Source organism: Lampris incognitus, chromosome 17 (assembly GCF_029633865.1).
Source record: "Lampris incognitus isolate fLamInc1 chromosome 17, fLamInc1.hap2, whole genome shotgun sequence".
NCBI lineage: Eukaryota > Metazoa > Chordata > Actinopteri > Lampriformes > Lampridae > Lampris > Lampris incognitus.
This window is the reverse complement of record NC_079227.1, coordinates 36,748,129-36,770,752: the sequence shown is the minus strand read 5'-3', so window position 1 is coordinate 36,770,752 and position 22,624 is coordinate 36,748,129. Positions and strand designations below refer to the sequence as shown.

Sequence of the window (22,624 nt, the reverse complement as noted above, 5' to 3'; positions counted from 1 at the left end):
CGTCCGGATGGCGTAGCGGTGTATTCCGTTGCCTACCAACACGGAGATCGCCGGTTCGAATCCCCGTGTTACCTCCGGCTTGGTCGGGCGTCCCTACAGACACAATTGGCCGTTTCTGCGGGTGGAAACCCGGATATGGGTGTGTGTCCTGGTCGCTGCACTAGCGCCTCCTCTGGTCGGTCGGGGTGCCAGTTCAGGGGGGAGGGGGGAATAGCGTGATCCTCCCACGCGCTACGTCCCCCTGGTGAAACTCCTCACTGTCAGGTGAAAAGCAGCAGCTGGTGACTCCACACGTATGGGAGGAGGCACGTGGTAGTCTGCAGAGGGGGTGGAGCAGAGACCGGGACGGCTCGGAAGAGTGGGGTAACTGGCCAAGTACAATTGGGGAGAGAAAGGGTGAAAAAATTTACTCTCTGGGGAAAATGAATAGTATTAAAATGGTAGTTGCTCCTCATCTTATCGTCATGGCAATGAGGATACCATTGACCGTTTCTACAGGAATGTTCCAGCAGGGTAATCAGATGATTACAGAATTCACCTCTCGAAGCGCTAATCAGCCTTGTTTGCGTCTCCGCCGACCCTGCGCCATAAACTAGATCCCACTGAGTTCGTCTCAAGTGTTGGAAAACGTATTTGAAAAAATAATAAAATAAAAAAAGCAGCAATAAAGCAACCTCGCCCCCTCACCATAGGTCGTCCGTCGGGGCGGCCCCAATATAGGGTTTCGGTTGCGCATGTCTAAAGGGTGCGGCGCTACTTCACCTGCAGTTCTACGGTTCTCCGCTAGGTGGCGGTTTTGTGCCTTTCCATTGTCAGGATGCGTTGATCGTCTGCAAAGCCACGGTGTCCATAACATCGGTCTATCGATGAATGCACCCAGGACTACCGCTGCCCACCGGAGGAGCAGGGTTTATCATGGAGGTTTACTCCTCTAGGTCCTCCGTGTTCTGCTCCGCTGTCTCCTGACGACGTTAGCAGGATCGCCGCGAGGGGGGCGTGGCTCTTCGCCACGCACGGGCGGTCATGCATGATGGAGAGCCTGTATGTCGCTCTTCACGTGATGCTGGACACCAGTCTAGGACGCCACGGAAGGCCATCTAGGAAAGGCACTACTCCTGTACTTAACCACGTGACCCCGAATAAAAGAAATGAAACAAAAATAAAACAAAACTTAACAAAAGTGTGTAACCCTCCTTTAAATCTACTATATTTAAAAGGGCCAAAAGCCATTTTACAGTCAGTGCTGAGAGGTGGCAGGGAAGACCTGGATGTGAAGGGGTCACGAATCTTAGTAACTTAAAGCCCTATTTGGAACGACCAAGGCCGCCATTTTGACGGCTTTGGATTTTCAAAGTTTAATAACGTTGTAAAAAAAAAAGATACAGACCTGCCGCTCCCTGGACGCCCCTAAAATTGCATATTGTAACGTGCATGGATAAGTAGACGGGTCGGACCCTTTAGTCAACTGGTTAACGTTGTCGCTTGCGGAGTGGGAGATACAGGTTCGCGTCCCGGCTGTGGCGGTTCCTGGGCTGCCCTCCTAATTTGTTACATTGGTGTCAGAAGTGGGATGGTGGGACCGTAAGACCATCGGAGGCGTGAGGGAGCTGATATGCTTAAGCGCGGGGACGCGCTTCCCGAAGGAGGGGGGTAGTGTAACGTGCATTGATAAGTAGACACGTTGGCGGGTCGGACCCTTTAGTCCAGTGGTTAACGTTGTCGCTTGCGAAGTGGGAGATACAGGTTCGCGTCCCGGCTGTGGCGGTTCCTGGGCTGCCCTCCTAATTCGCTGCAATATATTTGCATTACAATGAGTTTTAGAACAATTGCACATAAAAGTAATGATAAGATCTACCTAAAACGACCATGAGCGGTCAAGAAGACGACTCGGAATTTGCGCGTCATCGTGCGCGTCATGTCAGTATTTATGACGTGTGTTGGTGGCGTCATTTCCTTCGTGACGTTATGCTCCGTCCTAGAAACACACTAGCGCCCTCCAGTGGAGAGAAATGGTCTAAACTTGACTTTTGATTCTTGCCAACATGTCTGGTTGCAGACGCACCATGACTCCCACCGAGGCGCTGCAGTATTTATTGTTGGACAGTGGCCATTTTAAATTGTTTGAAAAATAGTGTTAAAGTTGTTAAAATGTTAATTTTGGGGTCAGCTAGTTTCAATACAGACATAATAACATATGTAATGCATTAATATCTCAACTGGGTATTTATCTTGACAGAATATAGAGTTTAAAATCCGTGGCGGTCAACATGACCGCCCTTGGTCGTTCTAGTAATTTTTAAGTTCCGGTCGTTGTTTGGGACTGTTTCAATATTTATTTTCAGTTCTTTTTTTACATGTCAGCTTGTATAGGCCTTGTTAAGGGTTGTTAGATTAGCAATATGTGTTTTTTTGTTTTTCAGGTCATATTTTCACTTTTTCAATGTTGCTATTCAAGTTCCACCATGTCTCTCTGAAGTTTAAACTGTTTAAAAATAGTATTATAGTTGTTAAATGTTAATTCTGGTGTCAGTCGTTTCTAAACAGACACACTAACATATGTAATGCATTAATATCTCAACTGGGTATTTATCTTGATGGAATATAGAGTTCAAATACCGGCGGTCATTTTGACTGCCCACGGTCGTTTTAAGTGGGGAGTGAAATCCCGGTCGTTCTAGTGTTAACCTATGGCACCATCGTGAATTCTCATTAATGTGGTTATCTCACTTACTGCAAAGACACATAAAACATGAGAGTGTTGTGCGACCAGTCGCGTAGGGGAGTGCTCGGCTACTTTCGCAATATCATTTTGCAATTCTCTCCCAGGGGACCGCATGCTAGAATAATGAAACATAACCAACAGGCAGCTGGTAAAGGGAACCATGGTGAGGAATACAGCGAGCTGACATTTTAACATTTCACATTTCTATGCCTGCACGCATTACAGGAAGCACGTAGCCTGTTGTATGAAAAGACCATCCAACAAACCCTCCTCCAAAGTAAACATCATTTACCACCTTGCAAGGTTTGTTTGCCTTATATGTGGTACGTGCACACACATACAGAGAGAGAGGGGAGGGGGGAGGGGGGAGGGAGAGAGAGAGAGAACTCTCTGAAGATGAAGAGGAAAACATCCCCTTCAACAGCAATTTCTGTGCCTCTCTCCATTCATCTGTCCTCACCCTTTTCTTCCCCTCTGTTATCTCCAGTCTTTTGAAACAGCACCTGTTGCAGACTCGCCGCTCTGGCAGCGGGGCCCTGATGTAGTGCTCGGCCCTGTTGATACCCAAGGCGAACAAACCTGCGAGCATGATGGTGGCCCGTTGGAGTGCGGGGTAGATATGGCACACTAGAGCGGGACGTTGTGCTTCTCTGTATTTCTGTGCAAATAGTATTTTTTTTTCCAAGATGGCGCCGTGTTTCTGTTATTGAATGCAACGCATGAGAGGCTACGCCCCTCTTATTGATGATTAAAGCTTAGTAAGCGTTTTCTTGCAAAGGCTATAACTACTCTGGCAATCGACTCTCGTGATGTTGAAGAAGTACACGAGCCAAAGACCCCGAAGGCCCTCCACTGGAGCTTGGCGTGGCATATTTGAGAGGAACCGTTTTGTCACTGAGCATATGGCATTTTTATCTGCATGTTGCAGTGATTATCTTTAGTGCAACGTATTCTAAAGATCAGGGGTGAGTAGACTCGCTGGCCCGTTGGCTAACGGGTCGGACCCTTTAGTCCAGGGATGGCTAACCATGTGCCGTGGGGAGCCTTGTGTATGCAGGTTTTCACTCCAGCCGGACTCCACACCAGGTGATTTCACTGATTAGCAGCAGTGGCGTCCCCAAGGGGTGGCCAGGGGTGACCACGGCCACCCTGATACTATCCCTGCCCCCCCCCCCGCTGCACCCCCCAGCCACGAGTCGCATATGCAGAATATGCTTCTGATTATGCATAATATGCTTCTATCTGATATTTTACATTAGGTGCTGTTCATTTAAATCAATAATGTATATTTTTCTTAACTCTCATATTGACAGTTTTCCACTAGCCTATACAGTATACTACAACAGCAGCATAGAATTCCCGAAATTCAGTCATGGCTTTTGGTTTTGGTGTGCCACCCCAGGATTTTCAGTGGCCCCATTTGGCCCCCCCTATGAAAAATTTCTGGGGGCGCCACTGATTAGCAACCCTACAACCAAAGAGGAAGATGTATCAGTGACGTCACCTGGTGTGGAGTCCGGCTGGAATGAAAACCTGCATACACATGGCTCTCCATGGCACAGTTTAGCCACCGCTGCTTTAGTCGACTGGTTAACGTAGTCGCCCTTAGTGCGTGAGACCCGGGTTCGCGTCTCGGCAGCGGCCGGTCTCGGCTGAATCCGTCTCGGTATTTTAAAGTCTTGTTCACAAATACACTTGTCCATGAATATCTTTACCACGCACACAGCCCCTCACACACCATTCATACCTACCTACGGACAGTTTACGGACTATTCACCTGGCATGCATGCCTTTGGACTGTGGAGGAAACCCAGACAAGCATGGGCAGAGCAAGCAAACTCCACACAGATGGACTGGAACTGAAGCCAGGACCCTTTACTGTCAAACAATGCTAACCACTACGCCGCAATGCTGCCCTCTGGTAAATATTGTAGCGAATCCGGGTGGCAACCACAGGGACTGCCGCAGCCGGGACGCGAACCCGTATCTCCCGCACCGCGGGAGAGACCGCTAACCGCTCGACTAAAGGGTCCGGCACGTTAGCCAAGGGCCAACGTGTCTGCTTCTCCATGCACGTTACAATATGTGTGTTGTATTGCATGTCATATCTCATCTCCTCATCAGCCGCTTCTCCGGGGTCGGGTCGCGGTGGCAGCAAGCTCAGTAGGGCACTCAAGACGTCCCTCTCCCCAGCAACGCCCTCCAGCTCCTCCTGGAGGATCCCAAGGCGTTCCAAGGCCAGACTGGACATGTAGTCCCTCCAGCGAGTTCTGGGTCTACCCCGGGGTCTCCTCCCAGTTGGACGTGCCTGGAAAACCTCCAAAGGAAGGCGCCCAGGAGGTGTCCTAATCAGATGCCCGAACCACCTCAACTGGCTCCTTTCGACGCGGAGGAGCAGCGGCTCTACTCCGAGCTCCCTCCGGGTGTCCGAGCTCCTCACCCTATCTCTAAGGCTGAGCCCAGACACCCTACGGAGGAGACTCATTTCAGCCACTTGTATCCGCCATCTTACTACCCAAAGCTCATGACCATAGGTGAGGGTTGGAACGAAGACTGACTGGTAAATTGAGAGCTTTGCCTTCCGGCTCAGCTCCCTCTTCACCACAACGGTCCGGTACAACGTCCGCACTACTGCTGATGCTGCACCAATCCGCCTGTCAATCTCCCGCTCCATCCTACCCTCGCTCGTGAACAAGACCCCGAGATACTTGAACTCCTTCACTTGAGCCAACAACTCGTCCCCTATGATGTCATGTTGGCGTGTCATATTTATCTTAGCATTACCTTCATAGTATTCCGGGTATTAAATCGTGAAGTGGAGTTCAGAGAAAGCCACGGTCTCACCCGTAAGGCTTGTTTCTTGGTGTTGGATCGAAGATTTAAGAACAGACACATCCTCGCGCTGGCAGCATGGGTCTGGTACATACGTAAACAGCCTGCATCCGGTCATGGACATCCATCAAAGTCACTTAAAGGATAAATAGTGTCTGTCCCTCCTTCCCCCTGGCACCGCTGCACCAGACAGATATGAATATGTATGGCTCCTGCGATAAAGCCAGGGGGGGAGGGGGGGGGCTCTCTGTATCGAAGGCATTTCGCTTTTGTTGTATTTGTCTCACAGAAGAGTCTGGAGGGAGTCCAGTGTGTTCCTCCGAGCCCATCCACCGTGATGAGACTGGTGTCACCCTCTGATTACACCCTGATACTGGGGCTGAAGAGGGCAGGGGTAGCAGTGTGTGTGTGTGTGGGGGGGGGTCAGTGTTTATGTGTGTGCGTGTTTGTGTGTGGGTGTGTGTGTGTGTGGGCGTGGGTTGTTTCTGTGTGTGTGTGTGTGTGTGTGTGTGTGTGTGTGTGTGTGTGTGTGTGTGTGTGTGTGTGTGTGTGTGTGTATGTATGTGTGTGTGTGTGAGTGTGTGTGGGTTGTTTCCGTGTGTGTGGTTGGATGGGTGTGTGTGTGTGTGTGTGTGTGTGTTTGTGTGACTGTGTGTGTGTGTGTGTGTGTGTGTGTGTGTGTGGGCGTGTTAGTGAATGTGTGTGTGTTTCTGTGTATGTCTGTGTGTGTGTGTGTGTGTGTGTGTGTGTGTGTGTGTGTGTGTGTGTGTGTGTGTGTGTGTGTGACTGTGTGTGTGTGTGTGTGTGTGTGTGTGTGTGTGTGTGTGTGTGTGTGTGTGTGTGTGTGGGTAGATGTGGCTGTGTTAGTGGGTGTGTGTGTGTTTCTGTGTGTGTTTCTGTGTGTGTCTGTGTGTGTGGGTGTGGGTGTATGTGTGTGTGTGTGTGTGTGGGGGGTGTGTGTGTGTTTCTGTGTGTGTCTGTGTGTGTGGGTGTGGGTGTATGTGTGTGTGTGTCTGTGTTAGTGGGTGTGTGTGTGTTTCTGTGTGTGTCTGTGTGTGTGGGTGTGGGTGTGGGTGTATGTGTGTGTGTGTCTGTGTTAGTGGGTGTGTGTGTGTTTCTGTGTGTGTCTGTGTGTGTGGGTGTGGGTGTATGTGTGTGTGTGTCTGTGTTAGTGGGTGTGTGTGTGTTTCTGTGTGTGTCTGTGTGTGTGTGTGTGTGTGTGTGTGGGCGTGGGTTGTTTCTGTGTGTGTGTGGGGGGGTATGGGTGTGTGTAGGTGTGGTTGTGTGTGTGTGTGAGTGGGTAGATGTGGGTGTGTGTGTGGGGGGGGGGGGTGTTGTATTATTACAGCAGCAGTGCGCCCATAGGGGGCCTTGTCTGAAAGTAAGAAGCGGATTTGGCTGGTAGACTCTGAGCAGCATTGACGGAAGCAAGGCGAGGTTGGATAAACAGCTGTACATACTCCACCTACTCCTTCTCTATTTATACACCCAGCGCTCTGACGAGGGGCAAGATGCGGTGTAAAGTCGTTGCTTCTGGGCTCAGGAAGACCACATTAGAATGCTATGTCATTCTCCGACTACAGGGGGCAATAAAATCCTTAATTTCAGTAAGGTGCTGGAGTTTAGATCAAGAGCAATAGAAGCCAGGTTGAGAGGAGGAGAGGTGGTGATCAGCGGCAGCAGGATGGTGTCATGCCAGGAAAGAGCAGCACAGATGCGATGTTTGCTTTGAGAATGTTGATGGAGAAGTATAGAGGAGGTCAGAAGGAGGTACATTGTGTTTCTATGGCTTTAGAGAGAGGAGGTGTGGTATTGTATGAGGAAGTCGAGAGTGGAGGAGAAGTATGTAAGGGTGGTGCAGGATATGTATGACGGCGGCGTGACAGTGGGGAGGTGTGTGGTTGGAGTGACAGATGGGTTCAAGATGGAGGTGGGATTACATCAAGGATCGGCTCTGAGCCCTTTCTTGTTTACACTGGTGATGGACAGGTTAACGGACGAGATCAGGTAGGAGTCTCCATGGACGATGTTTGCAGATGACATTATGATCTGTAGTGAGAGTAGGGAGCAGGTGGAGTAGAGCCTGGAGAGGTGGAGGAATGAAAGTCAGTAGGAGCAAGACAGAATAACTATGTGTGAATGAGAGGGAGGACAGGGGAATGGTGAGGGTGCAAGGAGTGGAGGTGATGAAGGTGGATGAGTTTAAATACTTGGGGTCAACTGTCCAAAGTAACGGGGAGTGAAGTAGAGAGGTGAAGAAGAGAGTGAAGGCAGGGTGGAGTGGGTGGAGAAGAGTGTCAGGAGTGATGTGTGACAGAAGGGTACCAGCAAGAGTTAAAGGGAAGGTTTACAAGATGGTGGTGAGACCAGCTATGTTGTATGGTTTGGAGACAGTGGCACTGATGAAAAGACAGGAGGTGGAGCTGGAGGTGGCAGAGATGAAGATGATAAGATTTTCACTGGGAGTGATGAAGAAGGACAGGATTAGGAAGGAGTATATCAGAGGGACCGCTCAGGTTGGACGGTTTGGAGACAAAGCAAGAGAGACAAGATGGAGATGGTGTGGACATGTGTGGAGGAGAGATGCTGGGTATACTGGGAGAAGGATGCTGAATATGGAGCTGCCAGGGAAGAGGAGAAGAGGAAGGCCAAAGAGGAGGTTTATGGATGTGGTGAGGGAGGACATGCAGGTGGCTGGTGTGACAGAGGAGGATACAGAGGACAGGAAGAGATGGAAACACATGATCCGCTGTGGCGCCCCCTAACGGGGGTTGCCGAAAGTAGTAGTAGTAGTAGTGGAAGTAGTGGTAGTAGTAGTAGTAGTAGTGGTAGTAGTGGTGGTAGTAGTAGTAGTAGTAGTGGTAGTAGTGGTAGTAGTAGTATTAGTAGTAGTGATAGTAGTGGTAGTAGTAGTGGTAGTAGTGGTAGTAGTAGTAGTAGTAGTGGTAGTAGTTGTAGTAGTAGTAGTGGTAGTAGTTGTAGTAGTAGTAGTGGTAGTAGTAGTAGTAGTAGTAGTGGTAGTAGTAGTAGTAGTGGTAGTAGTGGTAGTAGTGGTAGTAGTAGTAGTAGTAGTGGTAGTAGTGGTGGTAGTAGTAGTAGTAGTGGTAGTAGTGGTAGTAGTGGTAGTAGTAGTAGTAGTAGTTGTAGTAGTAGTAGTAGTAGTAGTAGAGAACATAACCTGTAATTCAGACTATACAAATTAGTGACAGCAGCAATCATCCGTTCCTTACAACATCAGTTCCCTAAAACACGATATGTGGTGAGAGATGATACAGAGTGAAAATACTTCTTGCAGTGTGATAAGTTTATTCTATTAAGGGATAGTAAGGGACTTATTGCAGTGTGATAAGTTTATTCTATTAAGGGATAGTAAGGAACTTCTCGCACTGTGATAAGTTTATTCTATTAAGGGATAGTAAGGGACTTCTTGCAGTGTGATAAGTTTATTCTATTAAGGGATAGTAAGGAACTTCTTGCAGTGTGATAAGTTTATTCTGTTAAGGGATAGTAAGGGACTTCTTGCAGTGTGATAAGTTTATTCTCTTAAGGGATAGTAAGGGACTTCTTGCAGTGTGATAAGTTTATTCTATTAAGGGATAGTAAGGGACTTCTTGAAGTGTGATAAGTTTATTCTATTAAGGCATAGTAAGGGACTTCTTGCAGTGTGATAAGTTTATTCTATTAAGGGATAGGAAGGAACTTATTGCAGTGTGATAAGTTTATTCTGTTAAGGGATAGTAAGGGACTTCTTGCAGTGTGATAAGTTTATTCTATTAAGGGATAGTAAGGGACTTCTTGCAGTGTGATAAGTTTATTCTGTTAAGGGATAGTAAGGGACTTCTTGCAGTGTGATAAGTTTATTCTATTAAGGGATAGTAAGGGACTTCTTGCAGTGTGATAAGTTTATTCTATTAAGGGATAGTAAGGGACTTCTTGCAGTGTGATAAGTTTATTCTATTAAGGGATAGTAAGGGACTTCAAGCAGTGTGGTAAGTTTATTCTATTAAGGGATAGTAAGGGACTTCTTGTAGTGTGATACGTTTATTCTATTAAGGGATAGTAAGGGACTTCTTGCAGTGTGATAAGTTTATTCTATTAAGGGATAGTAAGGGACTTCTTGCAGTGTGATAAGTTTACTCTATTAAGGGATAGTAAGGGACTTCTTGCAGTGTGATAAGTTTATTCTCTTAAGGGATAGTGAGGGACTTCTTGCAGTATGGTAAGTTTATTCTATTAAGGCATAGTAAGGGACTTCTTGCAGTGTGATAAGTTTATTCTATTAAGGGATAGTAAGGGACTTCTTGCAGTGTGATAAGTTTATTCTATTAAGGGATAGTAAGGAACTTCTTGCAGTGTGATAAGTTTATTCTGTTAAGGGATAGTAAGGGACTTCTTGCAGTGTGATAAGTTTATTCTATTAAGGGATAGTAAGGGACTTCTTGCAGTGTGATAAGTTTATTCTCTTAAGGGATAGTTCTCTGTCACATTGCAGACGCTAAAGTTATTTTTAGGCGATGTCTGTCTGTTTAAAGACTTGGCAGTGTGAATCAAGTACCGGGGCATTCTAATAATGTTTCTTCCAGCTTCAGCTTTCTTCATCACCTTTTTTGCCCCCTTTGTTAATACAAACAGTTTAAATCCATCCCAGAACAAGGGCTGTAGACCGCTCTTCCCAGTTTGGTCTTGTTAACTTGAAGAGGCTGTCAGTCCCCTGTTTTCAGGCTTCGGGAACAGGGGACTGATCAAGATCAGCCCTAAATATGCTGTTTTCATCCACCCTGACCCTTGGGATGACCCAGTCCCCTGAGCTGTCGAGTGGTATACGGTTACCTAAAAGTCTGATTAAATCATAAATCGTGTTTTTAAGTCGCAGGCATCACTGCGTGCCTCCTGCTTGATGAGATCTGCCAGGACTGGCTCACCAGGCTCACAGACATAATGTCCTCTTGCTGGTCCAAAAATGTGTTGATAGTGAATGTACCATTGAATGAGGTCATCTACTTCCAACCCTTTTAACCAAAAGATACACCCACCAGCCAGAACAGTAAAACCGCTGACAGGTGAGGTGGATATCCTTGATCATCTCATCCCATCCCACAGAAGAGCTGCTGTAGCTCAAACTGCTGGAAAGGTTCGTGCAGGCTACGACAGACAGGTGTCAGAGCACACGGTGCATCCTCACATCTTGCTGTATGTGGAGCTGTGTAGCAGCAGACCGGTCAGAGTGCCCGTGATGACCCCTGTCCACCACCCAAAGCTCTTACAATGGCCATGTGGGCATGGAGCAGTGGAAGGACGTGGCCTGGTCCGATGAATTACACTTCTTTTATGTTAAACATCGTTGCAGACCAGGTTCACCCCTTCATGGCAACGGGGTGGCAGTGGCCTCTTCCAGCAGGATAATGCTCCCTGCCATGCTGCAGAACTTGTTCAGGAGTGGTTTGAAGAACATGAAAAAGAGTTCGGGGTGTTGCCTCGGCCTCCACATTCTCCAGATCTCAATCCAATCGAACGTCTGTGGGATGTGCCAGAAAAGCAAGTCCGATCCACGGAGGCCCCACCTCGCGACTTACAGGACATGAAGGATCCGCTGCTAACGTCTTGGTGCCAGATACCAGAGGACACCTTCAGAGGTCTTGTGGAGTCCATTCCTCGAGGGGGTCAGAGGTGTTTTGGTGGCGTGAGGGGGACCTACACAATATTAGGCAGGTGGCTTTCAGGTTTTGGCTGAGCGGTGCACTGCTAACAGACTACTATGTAGAGAGGCATTGTGGATCTGGACCCTTATGGGCTCAATGAAGATTTCAACCTGCCCTGCTTTTTTGATGACTATCGCTTGGCTATGGTGTGGTGGCCAGTGATACAGAGAAATTGCACACACAAAAAAAGTCAATGAGACGAGGCTCCTTCAAAATAAGAGTTTTATTGACGCATCAACAAAGTGGGAGTCAGGTCTGCAGGGTGACTCAAGTTCCAACAAAAGCCTTACTCTTTTTATACCGTAGTGTTGAGATCTTTTCATGGGTTTCCCTCCTCCCCTTGCTGCTCCTGCTAGCAGGGGGGGTCATAACACGTAAGGAGCCTACCTTGGAGCACCCTGGCATATCTGTCTCTTCGGTCTGGCTATGCAAGGATGTCTGACACTCTAATGGTCGTTTTAACATCTCAGTGGTTACGCTGACGAATTGGAATCTCACTTACCCTGCCTTTGAGCGTACACCAGTCCATCTTCTAATAACTCTCTGCCCGGGTGATGTGGCCTCGTGCTCCTTGCCACAACTGCTTGTCACTCTCATCACATGGACTGACAGATACACGCACCAGCCCTTATACGTGATACCATAATGGTTTTGCTGCTGCTTGATTGGTTTATTATGAAGGATCTTTAATCATTTGACCTGTCTTCTTCAATGTGAAAGCTTCAGGTTTGGTTTAGTGGGGCTGTCCCCTCCCACCCCTTCTATCCTATGAACGTTAGTCACCTGCACCATTCGGTGTACTCCAGACCAACAGAGGGCGGTGCCTCCTCTCTGATGCACTTGTCCACTTTTGTCTGGAGATGGCTGAAGCAGATGTTCTCTGAGGGGACTGCAACGCTAGAGTCCTTACCCTGACCTGAGCCACAACAAGCACATACCTGAACCTCGCCATCCGTACCCTAATATGCCGGATCATAACCATTTCTGACCTTGTAACTCAACTTAACCTGAAAACCTATATAGTCCGCGGTGGTGTAGCGGTCTAAGCATCGGCTTTGCGTCGATGCAGTGGCCTACTGGGGACCGGGGGTTCGCGCCCCGGTCTCGTCAGATCCGACTATGGCCGGACTCGATGAAGCAGCAATCATTGGCAGCGCTGTCTTCGGGAGGGGGCGGAGTCAGCTGATGTTCGTCACGTGACTGCGTCTCTGGGCGTGTCTGGGGTTCGGCCTGAAGTCGCCTCCCCACTTCCGTGACGAGGCGACTCCTTCCAGACTACCGGCCGGAGAGATGCAGCTGGCGAACGCATGCAGTACGAGGGTGGGGGTTTGAATTAAAATAGGGATCGATTGGCCACTAAATTGTGAGGAAAAAAAGGGAAAAATCAGAAATAAGTTTATGAGAAAACTTTTCTGCACATTTCATAAAGTCTAGGGACGTCTCCACGGGTGTTAAACAAGGAAAATAAGCCAAATCCCTGCTCGGCCAATGTGATTTTGTGCAATGCGCAGACGCGAGTTTCCACAAGTCCTTATGAAGACTTATTCTCCATCACGTGAGTTGCTACCAGGCTAACGTGGCCGTGCCACCCAGCGGCCACTGCGGCGTCTGTGTAGGTGACGTGCGTCAGTGTCGTCACGCGCCTCTATAAACCCGGGGCAGCACGAGCTGTTTTCTGTACAGGGTCATCTTTATTTCTGGTGGAAGCACCGCGCATGTCAGAGTGTTGGCATCAAACAGGGGCCCCCTTGTTTTCTTGTTTTTTTGGCAGTTGTGTTTGCCTGAAAGAAATATGCGGAGGGATCCCGGTCGGTGAGCGGCGGTGTGGGACCAGCATGCTCCCCAACTCCCCAACTGCGCCACACAGCTGAGCCGCAGTCTTAGCCTTGTTTACACTATGTATGATTTGCATTGTTTCCACACGAAAACAGAACATTACAGGCTCAGACAGGAACCCCGCCCCCCCCCCCGACACACACACACAAACAAACACACACACACACACAAACACAAGGGGGAGCGGCCCTCCGACAGCGCCACACTTCAAAATGATGAATTGAGGCGGCACCGTGGCGCAGTGGTTAGCGCGGTCGCCTCACAGCGAGAAGGTCCTGGGTTCGAGCCCCGGGGTAGTCCGACCTTGGAGGTCGCCCTCTGTGTGGAGTTTGCATGTTCTCCCCGTGTCTGTGTGGGTTTCCTCCCAAAGACATGTAGGTTTTGGGGTGGGGGGTGGCCCTGTGATGGCCTGTCCAGGGTGTCTCCCCACCGGATAGGCTGCAGCATCCTGGGAGCAGGATGAGCGGTTCGGATGATGGATGGATTAGCGCCTCGTGAACGATCTAATTCTCGTGCAATACTTTGTATCCTCAGACAGACAGAGAATAGATTGAGTGGATGTCTTCATAAGGGCCATATTGATCCTTTCCTACCCTGTAATTCCTTGCTATCAATAAAGGGCTTTGTAACAACGCTCGGTATTTTGATGAAGGAAACTCTTCCCGTATCATTCGGGTCAGCGCCCCTCTCGGGCTTCCCGTGGGAAGGTGACAAATGCACCCCGGGCATCCTGAGAGGCGGTCCGGCGGGGAAAGCTCGGGGCCCACCGCCCCATGGCAGGGCCACATGCTAACGTAAAAGTAGTAAGGATTTCGGTAGAAGTTGCTGGGATAAACTGCCATTTTTGCGGCACCCTGCTGAGAATTTGCAAGTCTTACGCCTCAGCGGCACGTGCGGTGGCATCCTGCTGCAGACCAGCTTGGCCTGCAGGTCAACACAGAAGAGCCGAGTCGTTCTGTTTCTGGTCATAACTTGGGGGTATTTATGAACTACGTTAAGTAAAGGTGACATTTCAGATTACCAAAAGAATGTCGTATATTGGAAGCTGACTTGGTAGGTCTTGCTAATAAGCTGGTAATTACACACACACACACACGTTGATATATCATATACATACTGTAGCGAATTCAGGGGGCAGCCGGGAACCGCCGCAGCCGGGACGCGAACCCGGGTCGCCCTGCACTAACTAAAGGGTCTGAGCCGTTAGCCAACGGGCTAGCGAGTCTAGTCATCCGTGGTGGTTACACTACCCCCCTCCTTCAGGAAGCGCGTCCCCGCGCTTCAGCATATCAGCTCCCTCACGCCTCTGGCCTCGCCGCTTCCGGTGGCCTCGCCGCTCCCTCTTCTGACACCCATGTAGTCAATTCAGAGGGGGCAGCCGGGAACCGCCGCAGCCGGGACGCGAACCCGGGTCGCCCTGCACTAACTAAAGGGTCTGAGCCGTTAGCCAACGGGCTAGCGAGTCTAGTCATCCGTGGTGGTTACACTACCCCCCTCCTTCAGGAAGCGCGTCCCTGTGCTTCAGCATATCAGCTCCCTCACGCCTCTGGCCTCACCGCTTCCGGTGGCCTCGCCGCTCCGTCTTCTGACACCCATGTGGTGAATTCAGGGGGCAGCCGGGACGCGAACCCGGGCCGCCCTGCACTAACCGGTCAACTAAAGGGTCTGAGCCGTTAGCCAACGGGCTAGCGAGTCTAGTCATATGTGGTCGTTACAAGACTCGTCGCTGTTTTGGCGTTTCTGTAGAATTGTTCATCTTTCCAGCCTGCAAACGTGTGTCCGAGAACCCCCCATGTCTTCAGCAGCTTGTGCTCGATAGCCGTTCATCTCATTCCTTTCCTTCGCTTTCGGCAGCTCTTGTTTTTTCTTTTTATTGTTAATCAAATCCCCATCCCATATGACCTTTGTGACCCCTTTCCCCCCCCCCCACCTTTCCCTACCCATTGCATCACTCCGTGTTTCATCCACACGAGCTAACGAGCAGGGCAGTGATTGGCTAGGAGCTGCTGCTTCCAGCCCTTCGTGCCTCGGGGTGGGGGGGGGGGAGGGGGGACGCGTGCCAAAGACAAGAGGATGCTGGGAGGATGCACACGTGGCCCGTTCGTACGGATACGGGTTCGGCGCCGGATGTAGGCTCGAGCGCCTAATGGGCTGTTGGGGGCGCTCCAAACCGCGCACGCGGCCGCTCGCGCTGTCAAGTATGTTCCCGCGCGGCACGCAGACAAGTGCACGCGGGGGGAACAAGCGTTCGCTCTCGTGTTCCCTCCTCACACGTACAGTACACACAAACACGCGGGAGTGTCATTACGCCCACTCATTCACTGTACGATTGTACATCCGCACCAACACGTTTACAAAGCATTGTGCGCGTCTCATTGAGAGGCGCCGCAGCTTGCCTCGCAAGGGCTGCAGACACAAAAGAGGAAGCAGAGGCAGACCTCAGCACGCAGCCAAGCAGACATGCTGCCTCCGGCTCTGTGATTCACGACACTAACAAGGCGTCTCGGCACACGGGAGGGGAAGGGAAGGTGGAGCCAAGCGGGTGGAGAGAACGGCCCTGTTTATTCAGGAAATCTTGACAGACCTTCCTCGGTGCACGTCGGCGTCTGCCGCGGCAGTGGTTTTCGGCTGCCACTGACGCGTCGACATGACACCGGATGAGAGAATGGAGGCCGGCCTGTCAAAGACCTCCATCGCGTGAAGACGCTGGCTCGTTTCCCTCCGTCCCATACAGCCCGGGAGACTAGCTCAATTAGTATGCCGTTACTGCTCGTTCTTTGTTTGTTTGGGTTGCTTTGTAAGGATCTTATAATGCGCTCTCCCTCAGGCTCCTTCCTTTAAATGGATTTTTAGGGCGTTCTTCCTTATCCGACGTGAGGGTCGTTCTCTACCAGAAAACGGTGGATTGCTCCCTCCGGGTTGGGGATGACTTGTTGCCTCAAGTGAAGGAGTTCAAGTATCTCGGGGTCTTTTTCATGAGTGAGGGTAGGATGGAGCGGGAGATTGACAGGCGGATCGGTGCAGCATCAGCAGTAATGCGGAAGTTGCGCCGGACTGTTGTGGTGAAGAGGGAGCTGAGCCGGAAGGCAAAGCTCTCAATTTACCAGTGTGAGACTGCAGATACAAGCGGCTGAAGTGAGTTTCCTCCGTAGGGTGTCTGGGCTCAGCCTTAGAGATAGGGTGAGGAGCTCGGACATCCGGAGGGAGCTCGGAGTAGAGCCCGAACCACCAGTTGAGGTGGTTCGGGCATCTGATTAGGATGCCTCCTGGGCGCCTTCCTTTGGAGGTTTTCCGGGCACGGCCAACGGGGAGGAGACCCCGGGGTAGACCCAGAACTCGCTGGAAGGGACTACATGTCCAATCTGGCCTAGGGGCATCTTGGGATCCCCTAGGAGGAGCCGGAGGGTGTTGCTGGGGAGAGGGACGTCTGGACTGCCCTACTTAGCTTGCTGCCACCGCGACCCGACCCCGGAGGAGCGGCTGATGATGAGACGAGATGCGAGGGTCTGAGGACAGGATGTCGAGTTGCTATAAAGCCTCCTGAGGGAAATTTGTAATTTGTGATAATGGGCTATACCGTTATAATTGACTCGACTATGTAAATATACTGTAGATGGACTCGTTTTTCATGCCAACTTAAAACTGATCCACCTAAGTCACTCTAATGTGCCTGAGTTTTACACAAGTTAGATTTCTGCTTGCAGGTTACTTCTACTTCTCTCTTTCTTCCAAACTCCGGAGGGGAATCTCATTGGCTCGTTAATAAAAGCCTCTGCTCCTGTCATTTGGACTGGTCAGCGACACAGTGTGTCATCCATTTCCTTTTGTGTTGCTCCTCAGCGTGAAATCCGCTGTAAAGTGAGATTAAGTGATTAATTTACATGGTACATTATGCTGAGGGCAGCTTTGGGAAAGGAAAAAAAGCAGTCATTTTCATTTTTTATGGCTTTATTGGAATGAGCTCTTTCCTATTCGGTGTCAACATATGGGACGTACATATATACAGATGTTGGCCAATATCAAATCATCAGCCAGTCCAGCTGCAGAACGGTGTCTTCAAGTTGTCCCGCATGCTGTGTTAGAGCGTAAACCTGCAGGAATATGTTTGATGTGTGTGTTCGTGCATGTGTGTGTATTTCTGTTTTGCATTTCAAGCTCATAATATTCACAGTTGCAGCATTCTTGGCTCTGTGCCTTCTGCGCGGCCTTTTATCCTTGGACTCCACCGCGATGAGAACGAATCAGAGGTTATGATGACCATCCAAGTGGGCATCAGGGTGCAGGGCTAGTGCTGTGTTGCAATGCTTTCCCTACGTAGTGAGTTTTAGTCCACCCCACGCATATTATTTTGGTGCACAGCCTTTCGGGCAGTGCATGTATTTTCTGCATTCCTGCAGTTGTATGCTGGTGAAAACAGGCGCTGCCTAGGTGTTCACCTTGGACCGGAACATAAGGGGCTGCAGACCAGATGAGTGATGACACCCTGTGGCTGTTTACAGTTCTGGTCCTTTACTTAACTGTGAGCTCCGCTTCTGGGCTCTGTTTCACGTAGCCGCCGCTCTCCCCGCTCCTGCATGACGCCAAGCCCCGGAAGAATGGCAGTAAAGGAGTAATGGGTGTTTGTGGCACAGCATCAGAAACGATTTATTGCCATTTCTTTCATGTACTCGCCTACACAAAAGCACAAAAACACACATCCCAAATTTCCCAAAAAACGACACCACTAAAAACAGAGAGAACAAAGCAACAAAAAAATACAAAAAAACAGTTAACAACAGCCCACCCAGTGCAACACAGTCCAAAATTCCCACTGTCCAGGAGAAGGAACGCCAGTCAGGATGACTGTCGGAACTGCCGGTCTGCATGGGCTAGCAGCTAGCTTAGCCTGCCCCGCTTCCGCCTCCTGTCAGACCGCCCTCGGTGTTTCATCCTCGTGCGCAGCTCCAATCAGGGCCGTGGTCCCCGGGCCCACCGGACACAGCAGACCAGGCTCCCCCAGCCGTATCAGGCCAGGCGAGGCCGCCACCAGACCGCCCTCGGTGTTATCAGAACTGCCGGTCTGCATGGGCTAGCAGTTAGCTTAGCCTGCCCCACTTCAGCCTCCTGTCAGACCGCCCTCGGTGTTTCATCCTCGTGCGCAGCTCCAATCAGGGCCATGGTCCCCGGGCCCACCGGACGCGGCAGACCAGGCTCCCCCAGCCGATCCAACGCCAGCTCTCCCAGCCAGGCGCCTTCAACACATCTCCCCGCACTCCACACGACGACACTAAAAACACAGTCAAGGCCAGGCGAGGCCGCCGCCGGACCGCCCTCGGTGTTATCAGAACTGCCGGTCTGCATGGGCTAGCAGTTAGCTTAGCCTGCCCCGCTTCCGCCTCCTGTCAGACCGCCCTCGGTGTTTCCTCCTCGTGCGCAGCTCCAATCAGGGCCGTGGTCCCAGGGCCCACAGGATGCAGCAGACCAGGCTCCCCCAGCCGTATCAGGCCAGGTGAGGCCGCCGCCAGACCACCCTCGGTGTTATCAGAACTGCCGGTCTGCATGGGCTAGCAGTTAGCTTAGCCTGCCCCGCTTCCGCCTCCTGTCAGACCGCCCTCGGTGTTTCCTCCTCGTGCGCAGCTCCAATCAGGGCCGTGGTCCCAGGGCCCACAGGATGCAGCAGACCAGGCTCCCCCAGCCGTATCAGGCCAGGCGAGGCCGCCGCCGGACCGCCCTCGGTGTTATCAGAACTGCCGGTCTGCATGGGCTAGCAGTTAGCTTAGCCTGCCCCGCTTCCACGTCCTGTCATGTAGAGGTTGATACCGTGGAGCTGCATGTAGCTCAGCTGTTGCATATACCAGGAAGCATTTTAGATGACCATTGGTAGACACTGGGTCTGTCAACCCTTTAGACCCCTTTACATTTGATGATTACGTGACGGAAGAAAGAGAGAAAACACCTCTGACAAGTCGGTCGGCCATGTCAAACTCGAATTTAAGTCGGAGCCAATCCCCCGTTAACTCCTAAGCTTGGAAAAATGGCGGCGGGATGGACCGACCGGCCCACTAAACACACTACTGAAGATAAGGACGTAAAAGAAAAGTAATCTTCAATCCTCTTTACAAAAGGCTTAGTCCATCCCACTTCCTCTTTTAAAAGGCTGAGCTGAAATGTGACCCCCCTCCCCGGGTATTGAATAACAACAGGCCACGTCCTCCTTGGCGCTGTAATACAAGTGTCCGTGTCTATTTTGGGACAGCAGAAGGTCTCGGTGACCTCCTAGAAGGACTCGAGCAGTAAAACGTCACATTTGCACCCTAACATTTCGGAAAGGAGCATGTTGTCATGACCAGTTTAGGAAATAATGGCCTACTTACAACAATAAGTACCCCCGTGTGGAAATGTGTCTTCTTTAAACGTAGAAAGGTTAAAATGGTAATGTTTGGGAACTGTGGGTGCTGGTTTTGGTTCAGTAGAGTTAAAACCTACAATAATACCTCGCCGTGGGTAGTGTGCGGGTCACAACACTCTCGGCTGACAGAAAACATACCAGTGTTATCAACGGAGTTTTGCATGGGAACAAACCGCCAGTACCGGCAGAGGATCACACAGTTTAAGTGCCTGCTTTTGTCAAAGTGCATCTGATGATAGTGCCAAACACCTGCAGAAACGCACCATGGCTGTCTGTGCTCGTATCAGTGGTGGAGCTTTGGACAGCTCCCTCTCCGCTGTAGACCGCAGGTTATGTAAATCACAGCAAGGCCCCTCTCCGGGCCAGTAGCCCCGGTAGCTCCGCCGGGAGCCAGCATCCCTGTCAGTCATGCACTATCAGCGAGGCTGCAGGCACCACTCGGGCCTGCCCGGACTGTCCTCTCCTCCCATCCTGTCCATCCCCCCCACCTCCTTCCTCGGTATCTCCCTCCTCCACCTAAGCCCTCAGCGAGCAGCCAGCTCTCCTCCACCCGCTCCGTCTGCTTTTCTTGTTCTGTGCTTTTAAAAAGTTCGTCCACACCTGGAGGTTGCCGCCACCGATAGTTGTGCATCACTGCTTTATGAAGTTGTGCAGTTACGCCCTTTTTTTGTTGTTGCTTGGTTTGTCTTATGTCTCAAATCTCTCTTTCTCTCTCTCTCTCTCTCTCTCTCTCTCTCTCTCTCTCTCTCTCTCTCTCTCTCTCTCTCTCTCTCTCTCTCACAGGTGTAAGGAGGGCTATCATGGACTCCGCTGTGACCAGTTCGTACCCAAGACAGATGCCATCCTGTCAGACCCAAGTACGCTCGGTTTACTATTTTTCTTCCTACAGTATTGGCCTATTGATCCGCAAAGTAAAGACAATCCATATGAACTGTCTGTTTTGTACCCTAGCATCAACTTCTTATAGCAGGGGGCAAGAGGAATACAAAGCCTCTCAGATCAGCTTCACACCATCGCCAGCACCAAAACAAACAAACGAATTTTTCAGATTTGGCAAATGCTCATATTCTGTTTTAAGAATTGACATCTGGGGGGCGTCCGGGTAGCGTAGTGGTCTATTCCCTTGCCTACCAACACGGGGAGCACAAGTTCGAATCCCCGTGTTACCTCCGGCTTGGTCGGGCGTCCCCACAGACCTAATCGGCTGTGTCTGCGGGTGGGAAGCCGGATGTGGGTATGTGTCCTGGTCGCTGCACTAGCGCCGCCTCTGGTTGGTCGGGGCGCCTGTTCGGGTGGGGAGGGGGAACTGGGGGGAATAGCGTCCCCCTGGTGAAACTCCTGTCAGGTGAAATCAAGCGGCTGGCGACTCCACATGTATGGGAGGAAGCATGTGGAAGTCTGCAGCCCTCCCCGGATCAGCAGAGGGGGTGGAGCAGCACGGAAAATAGGGTAATTGGCCAAGTACCATTGCGGAGAAAAAGGGGGGGGTTGGGGGTGGAAAGAATTTACATCTAAGAAAATGGTCTAACCTAAATGTTGTATGCCGGCATTTCAGATTCCTTACTTTGCAGTGCAGAGGAATGTTCGTGCACCATGTGCAGATCAGGAAAAGCAGCAGCTTTTGGTGACCCGGCTGGCTATTTCCTCTCACACGTGCCTTCGTCAGTAGATACCGGCGCTTACAAATGGAGATCAATCATCAGCGAAAGAGCTGAAATGTGAACAACGCCTCATGGCTGACACTAGGTCAGTGGGTGTTGAAGAAATAATGAGGTCTCCCTCTCCTAAAATCAATGGAGAGATAATTATTATAGGTCTACCGTAACAGAGGATACAGGCGGCATCCCACAGTTGAGCATTTAGAGGACAAATGGATGTCACCAGCTATCCGAATACCTCTAGTCGCCTGGGAAGCCGTCAAATGTGTATTTTCTCTTCCCGAGGTGAAAACTCCAAAAAGAGGGTTGTTTTTGCTTATTCACTGATGTCTACATGTGGAGATGTGCACATTTCAATCAGAAAAGGGAATTTAGGGAACAGCCGAGACATTCTAGATTAGGGCTGCAACAAACAGAATCGTGTTGTCCATACCGTGGCCTTGTGTTTGTGTTCAGACAGTAAATATTGGCTTTTGTCAACGCTGCAGCACAGCTGAGTCCCTAAATTCCCCATGTTCATCAAACACAAGCCCTTTGGACTGTTGGTTGTATCCCAATGGCAGATTTATGGTGTAGTAATAAAACAACAACGCAAAAGTCAGTGTGAGGATGAGGAGAGATTGAAGGCTTCAGTCCCGTTCCAGGAGACTGGCTTTACATATTGGCTTAGTTTTTAGGATTGACATGCCTCCTCTGTACTTATGCACTGCTCCGTAAAGGGACCGTACCTTCTGTCTGGTGCCACCAGGCCAGGGGTGGAATCAGACAGGGTTAAAGGTGTTGCACTGGAAGCGTTGACCATTGTTAAATTTCATCTAGCAGATGCTTTTATCCAAAGCGACGTTCATCTGAGAGTTAATACAACACAAGTAAGGATCTAGTCAGGAGGCGACGATGCAAGTAAGTGCCAAAACACTCAGTTCAAGTCTGACAGGATATAGATGTCAACAGGCAGTGCATAAAAAGGCAATGCATAGGGAGCATAGAAGCTATTTTTTTTAAATATATATTAATACCATCAGGTGTGGAGGTGTTTGAGAAAGAGTTGGGTATTTAGCTTCTTCTTAAAGATGGAGAGGGACTCAGCGGATTGAGTGGAGTTTGGTAACTCGTTCCACCACCGGGGAACTACAGAAGAGAAGAGTCTATCTTGTTACTTAGGGCCCCGTTGTGGCGGAGGTGCAAGGCACCTTTCATTGGCAGAGCATAGTGGGTGAGACAGAGTAGACCTAAATGAGGGAGTTCAGGTTGGCAGGAGCCATTTTTGAATTTGATGCGGGCAGCAAATTGGAGCCAGTGGAGGGATATGATCAGCAGAGTGCCAAGTGCTGTTTTGGATTGGTTGAAGACCAGATGCGCCGCTGCATTCTGAATCATTTGCAGAGGTTTGGAAGTGCATGCAGGGAGACCTGCCGGCAGTAAGGAGTTGCAGTAGTCAATGTGTGATATTACAAGAGCCTGTACCAGGAGTTTTGCTGTATGCTCAGAC

At 50.2% G+C, this 22,624-nt stretch overlaps 1 protein-coding gene across 1 annotated transcript in view; it reads left to right on the top strand.

Annotated features, from left to right (window-relative positions):
• Nucleotides 1-22,624, top strand: part of nrg3b (neuregulin 3b) — a 143,262-nt gene that overhangs the window by 70,268 nt on the left and 50,370 nt on the right. The window contains exon 3 of the mRNA XM_056296774.1: nt 20,261-20,334. Within this exon, the coding sequence (XP_056152749.1) occupies nt 20,261-20,334 (74 nt within the window). The remainder of the gene's footprint in view (nt 1-20,260; nt 20,335-22,624) is intronic.